The sequence below is a fragment of the Plecotus auritus genome (assembly GCF_963455305.1).
Source record: "Plecotus auritus genome assembly, chromosome: 11".
In the NCBI taxonomy this organism is placed as follows: Eukaryota; Metazoa; Chordata; class Mammalia; order Chiroptera; family Vespertilionidae; genus Plecotus; species Plecotus auritus.
The window spans coordinates 10,795,801-10,812,239 of NC_137777.1; the positions used below are offsets into that span (position 1 = coordinate 10,795,801).

Consider the following 16,439-nt stretch of genomic DNA (forward strand, 5'->3'; position numbering starts at 1 on the left):
ACATATACTCTCAATGTTGCATGATCATTTATAAAGAGCAAGTCACTGAGAGTCTCATAAATGTAAAGAGCCTTGGGATATGTCTCCAGGGCCATGGACAATACATTCCTTCAACAGATGCATCTGCTTATTCAATTTGACCAATCTTTGCCTCTGGCTAGGTGGGATGCCCCAATAAACAGCAATAACTGTGAGACCCAGTGGATGCCTGCATTTTTCCCTTTTATTAGAATTTTAAATTATTTGAGGCACTCTCCCGGGAGAGATTAGGGGGTGTGGTCTTGCCTGAAGGCTCAAGAGCAGACGAGGTCTCTTTGGGGAGTAGAGGAGACATTTAATGGCTCTGCATTTCTCTCACATTGCTCATTTTTTGGAGCCTCCTTTAGGAAGTCTCTCCTTATGAAATTCTTCAACCCACAGAGAATACTTCTTCAGAATACGGTCATCGTTCATTCTTCCAAAAACCAGCCTGGACTCACATTGATTCAGAGGTGCTAGCTCAATCTCGATGGAATCAGAAGCATCCAGTGTTACAACTTCCAATGCCCTGATCTTTCCCTTCTTTTCTTTCTCCTTTGCTCACTCTTCAATTTCTCCATATGACCCTCCTGGCTGGCCATGCCTTAAACTTTCCCACGGGAAGCTTTCCCACTCAAAAGCAAAGAGCTGGATGTCTCCAACTTTAGATTGTAACTCTCCAGTTCTCGAAATTTCTGTCTTTGAGATTTATTACAGTGGGACGTTACTAAGACATTGTAATTCTCAGAGTATGACTGTATTGCAAGGTTGGCAAACTGCGGCTCGCGAGCCACCTGCGGCTCTTTGGCCCCGTGAGTGTGGCTCTTCCACAAAATACCATGGCCTGGGCGAGTCTATTTTGAAGAGGTGGCATTAGAAGAAGTTTAAGTTTAAAAAATTTGGCTCTCAAAAGAAATTTCAATCGTTGTACTGTTGATATTTGGCTCTGTTGACTAATGAGTTTGCCGACCATTGCTGTATTATATTCTAATGCTAAGTTCAAAAATTACCATAGCCTCATGTCTATATTTCTACACTAGCGGCCCGGTGCATAAAATCCATGCTTGGGTAGGGTCCCTAGGCCTGGCCGGTGATCAGGGCCGATCTGTGGGGTGACCGGTGGGGTGATCGGGGGACCCCCGCTGGCACCCATCTTGGCTGGCCTGGTGCCAGCCACTAGCCAGCCCCGCCCCGCCCTGCCGCTGCTGCTGGTCCCTCCCTCTGTGGGGCAACCGGCGGGGTGATCAGGGGTTCCCCTGCAGGCACCAGCCTTGGCTGTCCTGGGGCCAATGGGCAGCTCCTGCATTGAGCGTCTGCCCCCTGGTGGTCAGTGCGCATCATAGCAACTGGTCGTTCCACTGGTTGTTCTGCCATTTGGTCGATTTGCATATTAGGCTTTTATTATATGGGATCTACGTATCTTAAAGGATCACAACTCTTATGCAGTATTGATTTAGTTTTAGAACAAAATTTATTCAATAAATATTTATTGTGTGTCTTATGTACCAAGAATGAGAAAACAGTGGTGGACAAGATGGCTAGAAGCAGAATGGCTTCATTATTCATTACTCCATAAGTCAGAAAAGTAGAACTGGAAGGGGCTATGCATTTGCCATGTCCTGTAATATACCCCAGACATGGAATTGAAAAAAAAACCCACAAACAACAAAATATTTCAGATCAATTACTTTCATTTGGGAAATACATGCTCATTATTTTCTTCAAACTAGAAATTACTATATCCCTCTTTTCTTTGAAGTTTTCTTAAATCTGTTATTATTCAGGGTCTCCATCCAATTTTCCACCAAATTACCCTATTTGTAGCTTCCAAATATTAAGACCTCTGTGCTGAAGTGAAGTCTATAAAACGCCTTAGGGCTTAAACTGTGTGTGAGGCAGAAATGGTATTTAAGCTCTTAATGACATTATGAGCTTTGAAAGTGTTGCAGTTTGGGTTTATAGGAGTCTTCCTCTACTTCTCTTTTTTATGGGGAGGCGGTGGGGGACTGGGGTGGGGAATTCTCTTAATACACGTTACCTGTATTGTCTTCTCTTTAAAAATACAGTTTTCATGACTTGGAGATTTATGAACATTTCCCACTGCTTGAAGGCATCTGTAAACTTTGTGTGCTTTTCCAACTCTCACAGCAGTTCTTTTCTACTGGTCTAATTCTCGCAGGCTAAATAGGTCTCTCATTGCCTCATCGATCTTTCTCCAGAAAAATGAAAGTGAAGCGAAAACGAAATAGAGAAGCACAGAGCAAAAAGCGTGGAGATGGAGAGAGGAGAAGCGGGGAGAGAAGAGGAAAAGGGAGGAGAAAATGAAGGAGCCACTGAGTACAGATTGCGGATGAGCCGACCTGGAGAGCCGAAGCGCCGAGCCGCCCACTGGTCCTCCGGGCTGCCAATCGGGGCGTAATCCCGTAGGAATTTCTCCAGGGTTTAGCTGGGAGTCACATTGCCGCCTCCTCTCTCCCAGACGCCCGGAGAGCCTGGAGCAGCCAGCTCGGGGAGGGGGAGAGAGGGAGGGAGCGGGAGCGGAGGACGGGAGGAGGAGGACCCCGGAGGGAGGCGGCGCGCGTGGAGGAGGGGCGCAGCCGCCGAGCCACTCTCCGCGCTCCGCCGCGCTCCCCTCCAGATACTCGGGGAGCTCCAGCCGCGCGGAGCACACCCCCGCCGCGCTGCCCCCAAACTTCAGCTGCAGCTACATTCCAAGCCTTCCTAATTGATTCCCCCAGAAAAGAAGCTGAGCCGCGACGCGGAGAAGGAGCCCGCGGGGGAGTAAAATAACCGCAGGGCAAGAAGAGCTCCGGAGAGCAGCCTCCCCAGAGCAGCAGCTCGGCGGCGTCGGGAGCGCAGAAACCAACAAGTGAGAAGGCGGCGCGTCCCCGGGCACAGCGGAGGACTGGGGAGAGGACGCAGGAGGAGGCGGAGAGCGCCCCGAGCCGGAGCTCCCGAGCCGGAGCCGGACCCCCCCGAGTCCGAGCGGCGGTCGCTGCAGCTGCTTTGCTCGGATCCCTGTTGGCGGGCTGCGCCCGGTGCTGGGCAAGAGGCTTCGTTGCGCTCGGGTTGCCAGCGGCGGCTCCCAGCCGGTCCTCGGGGAATATGTGGCGCGCTTGGATCCTGCTCACCTTGGGCTTGGTGGCCTGCGTGTCGGCGGAGTCGGTGAGTGGACCCGGCGGGGTCGCGCGCGCCGTTTCGGGGTGCTCAAGCGGGGAGGAGTCCGCAGCGCCCGCGGGGATCTGGGAGCACCCCCTGGGGGTTCTCACTTCCACACCCCCAGACTCGGCGCTCGGCCCCCGGGGGGCTGCTGGAATGGACGCGTTCGCTCCCCACCCCTCTCATTCCCTTCCCGCAGAGGCGCCGCGCGCTGGAGTTGCCCCGCGGTCCCCGGGGATGAGGGCGAGAGAATCGCCGTTTTGCAAACCGCAGAGGCCCCTGAAGTCACTACCAACTTCTTCGCCTTCAGAGGGTCTTGCTGTGTCCCCCGGGAAGGACCTAGGGGAAAGGCTGGGAGACGGGAACCCAGATAAGGCTTGCAAGGGAACCGGCCCCCTCCTCGCGCTCCTCGAAACCGAGGGGTTCCCGAGAAACTTTGAGGTCCCCTCCTCTGCACACCATCTCCCCACGCCGGCTTTCCTACTCGGTTGAATACAAGTTCCGAGGAGAGAGGGCCCTGATTTAAGCAAGCCGCGTGTGTTGGGAGAGGAAAGTTTGCAAAAGTTCTTTTGTTTGATCTCCGTGGCTGGGGCGAGGGGGCAGACGCGACGTGGAAATGCTGCCCGCGGAGGCACAGCCTGCGGTCCTGAGGGGGTTCGCCAAACGGCAGGGAAATGCTGGGGCGCCGGCCGCTGCGATCCCGTCCTGCCGCGACCCCCTCCTCCTTGAAGAACCGAGGCGGCCCGCTAGCTCTTGGGGACGGGAGGACATGTTAACATTGACTGCACTCGAGTGCAGCGTGCTGGGCGAGGTGGGATGCGAGTGACACCGCTCGCCTCGGGTCTCCAGGCGGCTCGGGTCTCCGAGGCTTCCAGCCCGCCGCGCTCGCCCTCGCGGGCCCTGGCGAGGGGTGCACCCGAGGCCCGGACGACTCCTCTCCAGCCCGGGCAGGCAGTGGGCACTTGGTTTCCGGCTGTGGGCACTTGGTTTCTCCTTTGGGTGGGTTTCCGTGGCTGGAGCTTGTTTCCCTGCGTCGCCCTACGAGCGCCCTCTAATGGGAACTGTCTCCTGGGCTTTACCTGGTGCGTGGCGGCCCCTACCTGGGCGCCTCGAGCTTTGTCGGGCTAGGTGGAAGCCCAAGCACCCCATTACATTTGCAGCTTCAGCGCCGACTGGGGTCTCGGTTCAGCAGCACAGCTGTTTCTGTTGCTTTTAGTTCCCCACGTCCCCTCCCTTTGCCAGCTAATACCGTGCCTATTTCTAATGAACGGAGGTGTCTCTTCTAATAAGTAATGCCATCTTTAGGGGGATCGGTGCTATTTTCCCCTTCCCCTGTGGAGTGTAACTTCCCCTTTCTCCCTTTTTTGAGTTGAGGCAATTTAGGATTGGGAAACCTCTTTGGCACTGAGCAGCCGATGGACATTTTTTCATCAGTGCGGGAGCCTCTGTGTGGGTTCGCAGGTCCCCAAAGGTTCCAGGGGATGGGAGAGCAGGTAGAATTGGGCACTGCACAGAGTAGTTGAGTATTTAGGTGCGCAGAACCCCAATACTAACCTCCGAGCCTCATCCGCATTATTTCTCTTTGGCAAATGCGCTTTAATTCATTGGGGTTGGTAGTCTCCCAGCCAGCGATGAACTTTGGCTTGTTGTGCACAAAAAAAGGGGGAGAGGTTCTCTGTTTATTTCAGAAAAACACTAGGGCTCATCTTGTTGCAAAACAGGGCAAAGGGAGAACTCCATTTAAAGGTTTTCAAGAGAAGCCTGCCCAAGAGCCGTACAGGGTTGAGGAAGTCTTTTTTTTTTTTTTTACTGGGTTTACAAGGAATGTTACTATTTGGGGATTCTAGAAAAAGAATGTCTCTATCTGCTGCCTCTCTGGGTTTGAGCATAAATCGGACAGTAGTGCAGCATGTTGATGTCCTCTCCCCAGTGGCACCTCTCCCCCAAACTCCGTTTTGGGGTTCTGATTTCCCACCAGAACTGTGTGCTTTCTGAGTGAGCTGCTGTGGTGGTTACTGTTTGCCGTAACTGGAAGATCATCCAAGAGCGTGCTTAGGTATTTTTAAAACGTGAACTTGGAGACTGTTAGCAGCGTGTCGGTTAAGCAGCCCTCGATGGAAGCTGTTTTTCCACATGGTCCACTTACACGACTCTTCAGTCTGTTTGTTTCACGTCCCTCCACCGAAACGCATGCGACGTTGAAAGATTTAATTTTTAAACATTCAGCCATTCTATAGCACACTCTTTCCGGTACTTCCCATTTCCACTTGAAAACTGCTGTTTCCTCGGAGTTAGACGCAGTGATCTTCTGAGCTTAAAACCTCTCTTTAAAAGGAAGAAAGGAAAAATGTCTGCAGTTAGTGCATTCTTTAGTTTCAACTAAGCCCCAGGGTAAAAAAAAAAAAAGATTCTCAGGAACCAAGGCTCAAAGCTGTCTGTGAAAAGGAACCTCGGTGGCCCGTGTGGTTGCTGGCGACAGCAGGGACAGCCTGTTGGTGCTGATGCATTCCTACTTGCCCCTGGCAGGTTAGGACTCACTGCGGAACGCCATGCGCGAGGGGAAAGGCTGGCTGAGTGTGGCGGTAGTGATATGTTGCTGTTCCTCTGTTCATTTTTTTTTTTTCACATGACTGTTTAGCTTTAGAAGTAATATATTGCAGACTGTTATAAATGCATAATTTGAACTGGAAATATGTTTTAAAAAAGGAAGTGTTTTGAACTCGTGGGGTTTTTATACACATACTTAGGTGTGTGTAAATGAAAAGAAACTGTCAAGTCATTCAGACCCATGCATTACCTCTCAGTGTGTTATGAAAGGCAGCCTTTGGAAAGGTTGCATGAGGAGGGAAAATAAAATTGGAACAATATAACCTTTTGCGGTGCTTTAAAAACATATGCCTTGGCTGTTGGAGTAATGAAACAAATTACTTTTGCTGGAGAATTTTATAGAAACAAGGGCCCTTTCTCTGGGAGTTGGACATGAGCAGTAGGTAGATGTCATTTAAGAAGGGAAGGTTTTGTAAGATCAGGCTTGCAAAAGATGGGTGCCCTAGGAGGAATGTGAGTGTGCCCTCCAACCCTTACTTCTGGAACCTGGGACACCTCGTTTTGATGGGGCTCACCTTTCGAAGGACTGTGTAACACGATTACTCGAATGGTGCCTTGAATAATCATTAGTTTGGAAAGGATTTCAGAGAATCCTCTAGATTTTTTTTTTTTTTTCAAGGTAGAACTAGTTCTCAAGTCTTCAGAATCCCCCAGAGACCTGACTGGCCAGTTCTAGGTGGCCTGGGGTCTCCTGAGGTTGGCAAGGCCCCTGAGGCTGACCCGGCCACATAGAGCTGGGCCACCTTTGTCAGGAAGGCGTGTAGGGAGTCTGGTCAAGCCACCGTGCTGTTGGCATGCCAGCTGGCAGTGATCCAATAGGTCACGTGAGGAATGTCATCTGAGTTTAGATCCTCATGAGGGTGGCCCTCCTTTGTTTCCTAAAATCAAACTGAAAGATCTCACCCATCGTTTTCTTCTTCCCCCAAACAGAAGACTCGCCATTCATGCCCCTGGCGACAGTACACTGTAACGCCTCGAAATCACCCAATTCTTTCCTGGACCAGAAGCCAAAATAAAGTTTACTAAATAAAAGCAAGAAATAATGAAGAAGAGCCTTTGCTGAAAACAAGCTTCTCTTGTCCTCTGTGCCTGAGCCATCGCTTTAATTGTAGTCTTTTGGATTTTAATCTTGAAGGTGTCCTTGACTCATTTATCTTTGTTGACTTCCACGGCCGGTTGGCCTCTGAGTCCACCTGCATGTTGTTTATCCCACAGATATTTATCCAGCCCCCACTGGGCGCTCTGGATAAAGTAGTAAGCAGCCCAGGCGAACCCCTCTGTCTTTTGGGAGTTCTCCTTTTAGTGCTCTGGATAGTTTTCCCTCCCTTGGGGCCTTACCAGCTCCTGCCTTCATGTCAACAGCCTTGTGGTTGCCCTTCCTGGCCCAGATGCTCATCTGCTGTTTGATTTATTCTGTATCACTTTGATCGTGTTACCCATGCTCCATAAACTCCGTGTTCCCTTGTTATCGTGGTGTGGGGTCCAAAGATCTCTGCCAGATTTAGAAGATGCTCCATAATACGCTCCTTCTGACTTATACCCCCGAGATCACTCTCCGTCATGTTTCTGGGCCTTGGCCTATCAGCCCCACTGTCGTAAATGCTCCCGGGACACGCCCTCTTCACTCGTTCTCCTTTTAAATGCTGTTGCTTCAAATCCAAGTTCCACACAGCTTAACATGAACGATCCGGCCCTTGCTTTCATCTTGCCGTAAACAGGCAGACTGATGGTCAGAATCACTGTGAAGGTATGTAAAAATACGGATCTCAGGGCCTCCTCTCAGACCAACACCATTAGAATCCTGGAAGGGGGCAGCGGTCTGTATTTTTATGAAGCATCTCAGATGAGTCTCCTGAATCAGCCACATGTGGGAAGCACTGCTCTGGGTTACACATTTTACCCCTGACTCCAAGCTGTTTTGTTTTGGCCCCAGGGCTTCCAGCGGCAAGTAGCTCAGTGACCCAGGGGACTAGGGTAGAGTGCAAAGGGGTTGGGCAGGGGAGGTGGACAAGCCTGGGTTCCGGGCACTTCCTCAGTTTTGTCACTAGAGTCTGAGTCACTTAGAAACCACACACACGCGTGCGTATAAATTGTACCTAACAATGCCTTACTGACACGACCGCTGTGAGCAGAGGCGGAGGGAGCAATGGGCTTGGTGCTGAAGGCACAGAGGCACTACGAGTTATTTTCCTTTTTCGTCTTCTTTCTCGGCATCTGCTTTCTTGACTGTGAAACCAGCGGGCCGCCTAAGATGTTCCCGAGGCCTCTGAGACCTCTGGTGTTCTAGAGAGGTTAGCAGCCGTGGGCAAACTACGGCCCGCGGGCCGGATCCGGCTGTTCTATCCGGTTCTCTTGCTCTCCCCTCCGCTCCTTTACTTTGAATTTATATTCGTTCACACAAACACTCCATCCATGCTTTTGTTCCGGCCCTCTGGTCCAGTTTAAGAACCCATTGTGGCCCTCAAGTCAAAAAGTTTGCCCACCCCTGGGTTAGTGCCACCTGAGGGGAGGCCCTGTCTCCACACCTTTGGCCCCAGCAGCGAACACACCTGTTTAAGAGGATGCTGCTGTTGACGCGCAGGCGCCTGTGGCCAGGGCAGGCGGGGTTGGGTGGTCCCGCTGGAGCTTGCTTCCCTCTGGCTGCTCTGGGTAGGGTGGTTGGTGGTCAGCTGAGTCCAGCACCCGGGGTGGACCTGGGCTAGTCTGACCGTTTCGATTCTCCAGACCTCAGTTTCATGTACGTTGCAGTGTTGGCCTGAAGACTAAACAAGTCATTGATGTCAAGTCCCGCACATCATCAGTGTACGTTTGTGCTTCCTCCTGTTTTCCCGGGCTGGATTGAGATTCCAGCGAGCAGGAAGGGGGGAGTTCAGTGTGCGCCGCGTGCCAGAGTGCTGCGGGTCGTCTAGAGCGGCGGCCGCCAGCCTGTCGGACCTCACGGACCGCCAGCGGTCTGCGGACCACCGGTTGGCGACCGCTGATCTAGAATGAGGGGGAAAGGCTGGTGATGGAGTGTTGGGAAGCTGGGGACCTCGAAAGGGAGTACTTTTTTTTAAAGGGTAGCCATGCATGAAATTCCTCCTTTTAGCAATTTGAGCCTTGGATCTTCCTATTAAAAATCTTCACTGGGTTCTGACAAGTCTGTTTCTAGGGCAGCATGAGCTTTAGCAACAAGGCCAGAGGGGTGCCTGCCTGTGAGCAGGAAAGAAGAAACACTGTTGAAGCAGAATTGTGAATAGGTCTTTAGGATTACGTGAGACAAAGGAGGCAGGCGCTTTTAACACAGTGGCATCGTCGTGCTCGGAGTTACCTGTTTGTTACTGTTATTCCCATTCCCTGTTTTCTGATTCCCTGAAGAGTGGGGGCTTGGCACAGGAAATGGGCTCCTCTGATAAGCTCCCGCCCAGAGGATGGCCTGCCTTTTCTTACTGGGGCTTCCTTCCCTGACTTGGGGTGGCTTAGTTCTCTGTGGAGATATTGGGGATATATATGCTTGTACTCAGCTTTTGTCTAAAAGTGGGCAATGTGCGAGAATATGCCATTGATTATTTCTGGCCCATGAAAGACTCCTTACGGGGACTGGATGAATCTGTAAGTGTTAAGATGTGAAAAGTCCATCTTTTCCAGTAATGTTACCTCTACAAATCTATCCAAAGGAAATAATCATAACTGGGTAAATGTGTTTATTGAAGCCTTACTTATAAGTAGTTAAAAACTGGAAGCAGCCTGAGTGTACAATAAAGGAATGGTTAAATAAAAGATTGTAATTTATACTATAATATGATATAGCCATTAAAAATGTATTTGAAGAGTGTTTATAATTTGGAAACTGCAGTGGACAAAAAGTTGGATATGAAACTATGTAAAATAAAACTTTGGTTATATTAAATACATTATGTATACACATATGTATACACAAACCTGAGCATGTGATAAAATTGTATCACAGTAAATACAGGCACACATACACACAAACAAATGAGTATAAACTGGGGAAATCTGAGTAAGATTGGTGTGCTGTATCGATGTCAGTATTCTTGTTGTGATAGATTTACTGTAGTTTTGAGACATGTTACCACTGGTGGAAACTGGGTAAAGGGTACAAGAGCTCTCTCTGCGTATTTCTTACAACTTTATGGGAACCTACAATTATCTCAAAACATTTTTTTTCAATTAGAAAAATGGCACCAGACCTAGATGGTTTTACAAGTAAGTCCTGCTGATCCTTCAGAACAAATAGTAATTGTTGTCCGAGAGTTTAGAGAATGACAGAAGGCTATTCTTTTTCATTTTATGAGGTTAGCATTACACCAGACAAGGAGAGCATAAGAAAACAAATCTGCTGGCCAGTTTCACTTGTGATCATAGATGCCAAGATTTTAAATAGAATATTCATGAAACTGAATACAGCAGCTTGTTAAGAGAATAATGATGAGTCAAAGTAGGGTTTTTCAAGGATTGCTTCAATATCAGAAAAGCAAGGCAGTTATTAAGTTTAAGGGAGACAACACTCTGATCATCTCAACAGATGCAGAAAGCATAAAGATGTTCATGTAAGGGTCTCTAATTTCTGGTTAAATTATGGTGAGTACATCTGTGCTGATAGTTCAATTCACTTGACATGTTTAGGAACCAGAAGGACACTGTTTACTGAGTTGCTAGGCAACCATCTCTAGTTACAGGGGTGACAGGTGGGTGATGTGCAATAAAGTATGGATCATAACATATATAGATTTTAATGCACGTGAAGTTGTAGGTCTAGCATTGCCAAGGTTCAGCTGTGTTCTCCCAAATTAAGATAATGCAGAAGGTAATTTTGAAGGTTTGGAAATCAGGTGTATCGGGGTTCTGTTTCTGGTGGTATTACCCCCTAAAAACCATGAGACTGTGGGGAAGTTTCTTAAAATCTCTGAGCTTTTTTTTTTCTTTTCAGTTTTAAATGGGATTATAATAATTTGATTCTTGGATATTTTGGAGATGAGCCTCAGTAATGATTAAGAACTTCTAACACAAACCTGGCCTATAATAGGTTTTTAAAATGCATTTGTTTCTCTTTTTTTCTAGCTTTACATTATGTGATCATGGAATATTTTATATATGCATAAATATGCATGCATATGTTTCTCGTTTTTCACTTGCATTCTGACCCTTGACACTAAAGGACATGTATTTTCACAAATTTATGACTAATTTATTTTTTACCAGGCAAAAGTGCGATGCTAAACTATCCTTTTTCTTTCCCCATCATCCATATATCAACATCAGAAAAGCAATGCAGTTATTCACAGCTTAAGGGAGCTAGCTCACACTCAGCTATAGCTCAGAATCGACTTGTATACAAGTTGGAAATGTAGTTAAGACTTGATAGTATAATGTAATACTTGGGATTATAATTGTACAATTCTGAAAGAAGGTCACATTGAAATCTTACGTTGTAAGCACTGATTTATCTGTTAAGTTTACTAATGAATTAAAGTATTACCTTTATGTTCCACTTCTGAACTCATTTAGCTAAAAGTGGTATTTTATTTGATAACTAGAGGCCTGGTGCATGGGATTCGTGCACTGGTGGGAGGCGTGGCCTGCGGGGATCGGCCCACTGTGGGAATGCCACTCTTACCAGTCAGCCGAGCGGTTGTGGACCCCCCTCTGAGCAGCTGCTCCCGCTGTGAGAGCAATGCTCATCCTGGTCAGCCGAGCAGTGCTCCAACTGTGGGAGCGCACTGACCACCAGGGGGCAGGCTCCTGCATTGAGTGTCTGCCCCCTGGTGGTCAGTGTGCGCCATAGCAACTGGTCGACCGGTCATTCTGGTCGTTCCTCCATTCAGTCGTTGGGCTTTTATTATATAGGATATTATTTGATTATATTTTTGTCTTGATTAATTAATTAATTAAGTTTTATGTTTGCTAAATCAGTCAGTTAATAGTGAACTCATATTACTACACACCAAGGGCAAAACTCTTTGTTGGTCTTGTAAGTTAAAAAGAATTTATGACATGACTAGAGGCCCAATGCATGACATTTGTGCACTCGGGGGAGGGGGTGGTGGTCCCTCAGCCTGGCCTGTGTGCCCTTTAGCAGTCTGGGAGCCCTCAGGGGATGTTGGACTGATGGCTTAGGCCCAGGGGGGAGTGGGCCTAAGCTGTCAGTCGGACATCCTTAGAGCTGCCATGGAGGCGGGAGAGGCTCCCGCCACTGCCACTGCACTTGCCAGCCGTCAATCTGGTTTGTGGCTGAGCGGCGCACTGACCACCAGGGGGCAGCTCCTGTGTTGAGTGTTTGCCCCTGGTGGTCCATGCGTGTCATAGCGACCGGTCGTTCTGCCGTTCGGTCTATTTGCATATTACCCTTTTATTATATAGGATACCTACCTTTAGGCAACTGTTACCTACCTTTTGATTATTTAGGTAGTTGAAGATGGGTTGGGCCCATAGTTAATATATACATTATATAAAATACGCATCAGTTCGTTTTTATCTAGTTAAACATATCTAGCAATCAAAACTGCCAAAGAACTATAATTGAGAAGGAGAAGAACTCCCTGTAGAAGAGAAGTCTCTGCTTGACAGAAAAACACAAACATACCTTCCCTGGAGTGGCAAAGTGTGTTGGAGAAAAATCAGAATTCTATCGATGACTTGAAGACACTTTTCTCCACCTGCTGTCCAAGGGAAAACTTTCTGAGTGTTAAGATGTACAAAAGATACAGTGAGCAAGAAATTTTTTAGAACCTGAGTAATCTGGTGATGTTTCTATCAGGGGGAAAAAGAAACCTTACATTTCACCAGTCTAATTCTTCATACTCTAGACACTCTGGGCTCTTAAAGGTGAGAGCTGGACTTATATTATGTGTGAAGATCAAATACTCTTAGCTGGTGAATGAAAGAGGTATAAAAGTGTTGGATTGAGTCTCATTACATTCTTTTGGATTCTGGTTTTTCAATATGTAATGATAGGTTAGTGAGCTGGAATTGACTTTTAAAAGGAAAATTATCTAAAGAGGTTTAATTAATTTGTCCAAGATCACATCGTTAATGGTAGAGTTTTAAACTGGGCCTAGGCCATCTGACTTATTAGTATTTTTTTCTTACCAGGTAACAGTCCCTTCTGGCTCCTTCTTTTCCATTCCCCACGTTAATGATTGGCACCAGATAAACTTACTCTGGGCACATGTTTCACGAATAAGTGAAATACCAAATGGAGCATGCACTATGTGTTATATATACTCTGCATTATGCGCCACTAACAACTTTATTTGTCTGCAAACCATTTGGCTAATTAGGGGAGGAGAATGAGGATAATAGGAGTTGGATGACCCGGAGAGGTCAGGGACTGAAGTGAAGTTGATTTGTGGAAGATTCTGGAGACTTGTGGGCAGAAAAGAAGATCAAATCTTCCTGGAGATAAGAATCAAAACTAGAAGCAAAATCCTTGTGAATGAAATGTGAATTTAATGAGGGAAATGGCTGCTATTGTAGGTCAAGGGAAGAAGAAGAGGATTTCTTGGATGTTTATTCCTTTAAAAATCCTCACCGGAGGATGTTTTTTTTTCATTGCTTGTTGGAGAGAGTAAAGGGATGGATGGAGTGGGAAGCGGGGAGGAGGAGGGAAAAACATCAATGTGACAGAGGTACATTGATGGGTTGCCTCCGGCACACACCCCTGGACCTGTGCCTGGTACCTGTGCCCTTGATGGAATTGAACCCATGACCCTTTGGTTTGTGGGCCCACGCTCTAACCACTGAGCACACAGGCCAGGCCATTCCTTGGATTTTTATACTTAAAATGTGACAGTGCTTTCCAGGGAAAGAGAGCCCGAGGCACTAATGGCTCAACTGTTTTTGAAAAAGCACTTTTTCACTCCATTGTAATATTGGGTGTAGGTTCATCTTTTCTCCCAACATTTATTTTCCCTGAATACCGCTTCTGTAAATCTAAGCATAGTAACAAAGATATCTGAGTCATAGTTGATCAGAAAAATGAGCGTTGGGGATGAGTTTTGGAGAAATGAATTTATTGAAAGACAGTCACATTAAAACTTACTACACGGATCCACTTAGAACTACGGTGGGCCCTTTCCACCCCTTGTCTCACATTGTGTCACCCTGCCAGGCTGTACCACCCGACAAGGCTGCGTGTCATGTGGCCCAGCACAAGTTGGATCCGCAGTTTTTCTCGCTTTACCTGATCCTGACATGATAACGTCATCTTCCGAGAAAGCAGTGAAAGTGTTTACATGTATCACCACTTTTTATACGTGTGTGGGTGCAGCCCCAAAGAGCGAAATGTTCCACCCTTCGTTTGCTTTGGTTGGCCCATAGGTCACCGTATTCTGACGTCTTCACAACGGTTAGCGTAGTGTTTTAATGGCTCCTCTCCTCAAGCTTCAGTCTGGAATGGGAGAACTAAGGAGTGGAATGAATGGAAATCTTTTTTTTTTTTTTTTTAATATATTTTATTGATTTTTTACAGAGAGGAAGGGAGAGGGATAGAGAGTTAGAAACATCGATGAGAGAGAAACATCGATCAGCTGCCTCCTGCACACCCCCTACTGGGGATGTGCCCGCAACCAAGGTACATGCCCTTGACCGGAATTGAACCTGGGACCCTTCAGTCCGCTGGCCGACACTCTATCCCAGCCGTGGGCAAACTACGGCCCGCGGGCCGGATCCGGCCCGTCCGGCTGTTCTATCCGGCCCGCGGAGCCAAAAGAGCGGAGGGTTCTCTTGCTCTCCACTCTGCTCCTTTACTTTGAATTTATATTAGTTCACACAAACACTCCATCCATGCTTTTGTTCCGGCCCTCCGGTCCAGTTTAAGAACCCATTGTGGCCCTCGAGTCAAAAAGTTTGCCCACCCCTGCTCTATCCACTGAGCCAAACCGGTTTCGGCTGGAAATCTTTTCAAATCCCAGCTCTGCCGTGTTGGTCTGACTCTGGGCAGGTTGCTCAGTCTCTCTAGGCCTCAGTCTTCTCAGCTGTAGAAAGGGGCGGTCACAACAGAGAGGCTGTGAGGATGGCTGAGTTCCTGCACGCCAAGCGTTGGGAAGAGGCCCGGTGTTTCTCACTTAGAGTTTCCTGAGCCCTAAGTCCCCGTTTTTTGCTTAATAATGGGGAACGCCCTTCCCTGAGAACAGGTACCATGTCCAAAATTCCAGAGCACTGACCCATATATACTACATACTATAAGAATACTGTGTTAGAAAAAAGATTTAGAGTCAGCACCAGCCTCCGTGCTGAGGCTCCTGGAAGTGGCCGGCTCAGTAGATGTGCTGATCAAAGAAGGCAGGATCCTCTTTTGAGGTTTTAAACTTGAGACCGGAGAACGATGGTGCCACTGACCCCATGGGAAAGACAGGAGAGGTGGAAATGTTTCCTTTTTTTCTCTTCTTCCTGTGTGGCTGCCGTGTTTCGGTGAAAAGAGGAGGCACGGAAACCGCTCTAGGTCTTAGTTCTCACCTGGAGAGTGAAGGGCACATTCTAAAGCCGGTGATTCTCAGTCCTTTCTGCACATTAAAGTCACCTGGGACGCTTCTGAGAGCGCTGTGTGCCTGGCCCCGCGCGGCTCCAATTACCGTGCATCAGAGCTGGGGCCCTGCTGTTGGTAAAAGCTCCCTGTGTTCTGACTTCCGGAAGGTTTGCACATCACGGCTCCAGATACCTCTCTCGGTCTCTTCCAGCTCCGAGGGAAATGAAGCAGGTAAGATTTTGTCACCTCACACCATGTTCTCTCCCGCTTGTGACGAAGCCCCGTGGCTTCACAGGACCGAGCTGCTGCCGTCCCACTCCACACGGGGCCGGATTCGGAAACGCGTGCTCCCTTCCAGCTTCTCCCTTTTCTACGCTTCTCCTCAACATCTTTTTCTGCTGCCTCCCACTCCTGATAATCATGTTGACATGACTTGAGAGCTCACTTGACAAACGGTACAGCTGAGAGCTCTTCAGACAAGAGGTTCTGTGCATATGCGTACAGTACGTTTTTTTATCTGAGGATGTCTTTAAGAAATACCGAAACGTTTCCCTTTCTGAAGGAAAACGGTCCTTAGAGGAATAAAGGATGCATGTCTTCGTGGTCTCGTTGCGGGAAAGCATGTTTGGTCAGCTTATTAGATTTGCCCGAGTTCATGCTTTGAACAGAGATGGGGTGTTTCACTGATTGGAAATGTATCCTGGGACTTTTCTGAACTTACTGATCGTGTATAGGCGCTGCACCTGCGTGTTAATGACGGACCTCGTGTAACTGCTCTGCAGTTCAGCTCCTTGGACCTGGCTCAAGTTGAATTAATTCCGTGAACTGTCCGGTTTCCGGTTGAAGTAAGGAAGAGAGGGCGCTTTAGGGCTGTCCTGTGAATAAGGCATCAGAGTGGTCTTTAGTTCTTGGCTTCAGTGAAAAAGCGGCCGCCCGTTACCTAATCTCCTCAGAGCTTACTTTGTCCAGGTATCTAATTTGGGAGCATGTTTGCCCTCACTCAGCTCGGAAACACCATTTCCCTCCCTTGAATAAAAGGGGATATCTTTAATTGACTCAGGGGGGAAGACAAAACCATCTCATTTAGGAATTCTGGAGTTCTCAAAGCCTTTGGAAATTGCTCTACCAGAGAGCATCGTTAAAATGCTGGCCCTTTAGAAACTTCCACTCAACACATATCTGTCCC

General features: G+C 48.0%; 1 protein-coding gene across 2 annotated transcripts in view; it reads left to right on the forward strand.

The window, feature by feature from the left end:
• The first annotated feature begins 2,265 nt into the window (after positions 1-2,265).
• The window catches only part of SDC2 (syndecan 2), a 102,737-nt gene continuing 88,563 nt past the window's right edge, over positions 2,266-16,439 (forward strand). Inside the window, exons 1-2 of one of the 2 annotated variants that reach the window (XM_080646189.1) lie at positions 2,266-2,441; positions 2,757-3,183. In XM_080646189.1, the coding sequence (XP_080502315.1) occupies positions 3,124-3,183 (60 nt within the window). In that variant the 5' untranslated portion in view covers positions 2,266-2,441; positions 2,757-3,123. Of the gene's footprint in view, positions 2,442-2,654; positions 3,184-16,439 lie in introns of those variants that run through there. The other variant, XM_080646188.1, reaches the window with a different exon arrangement.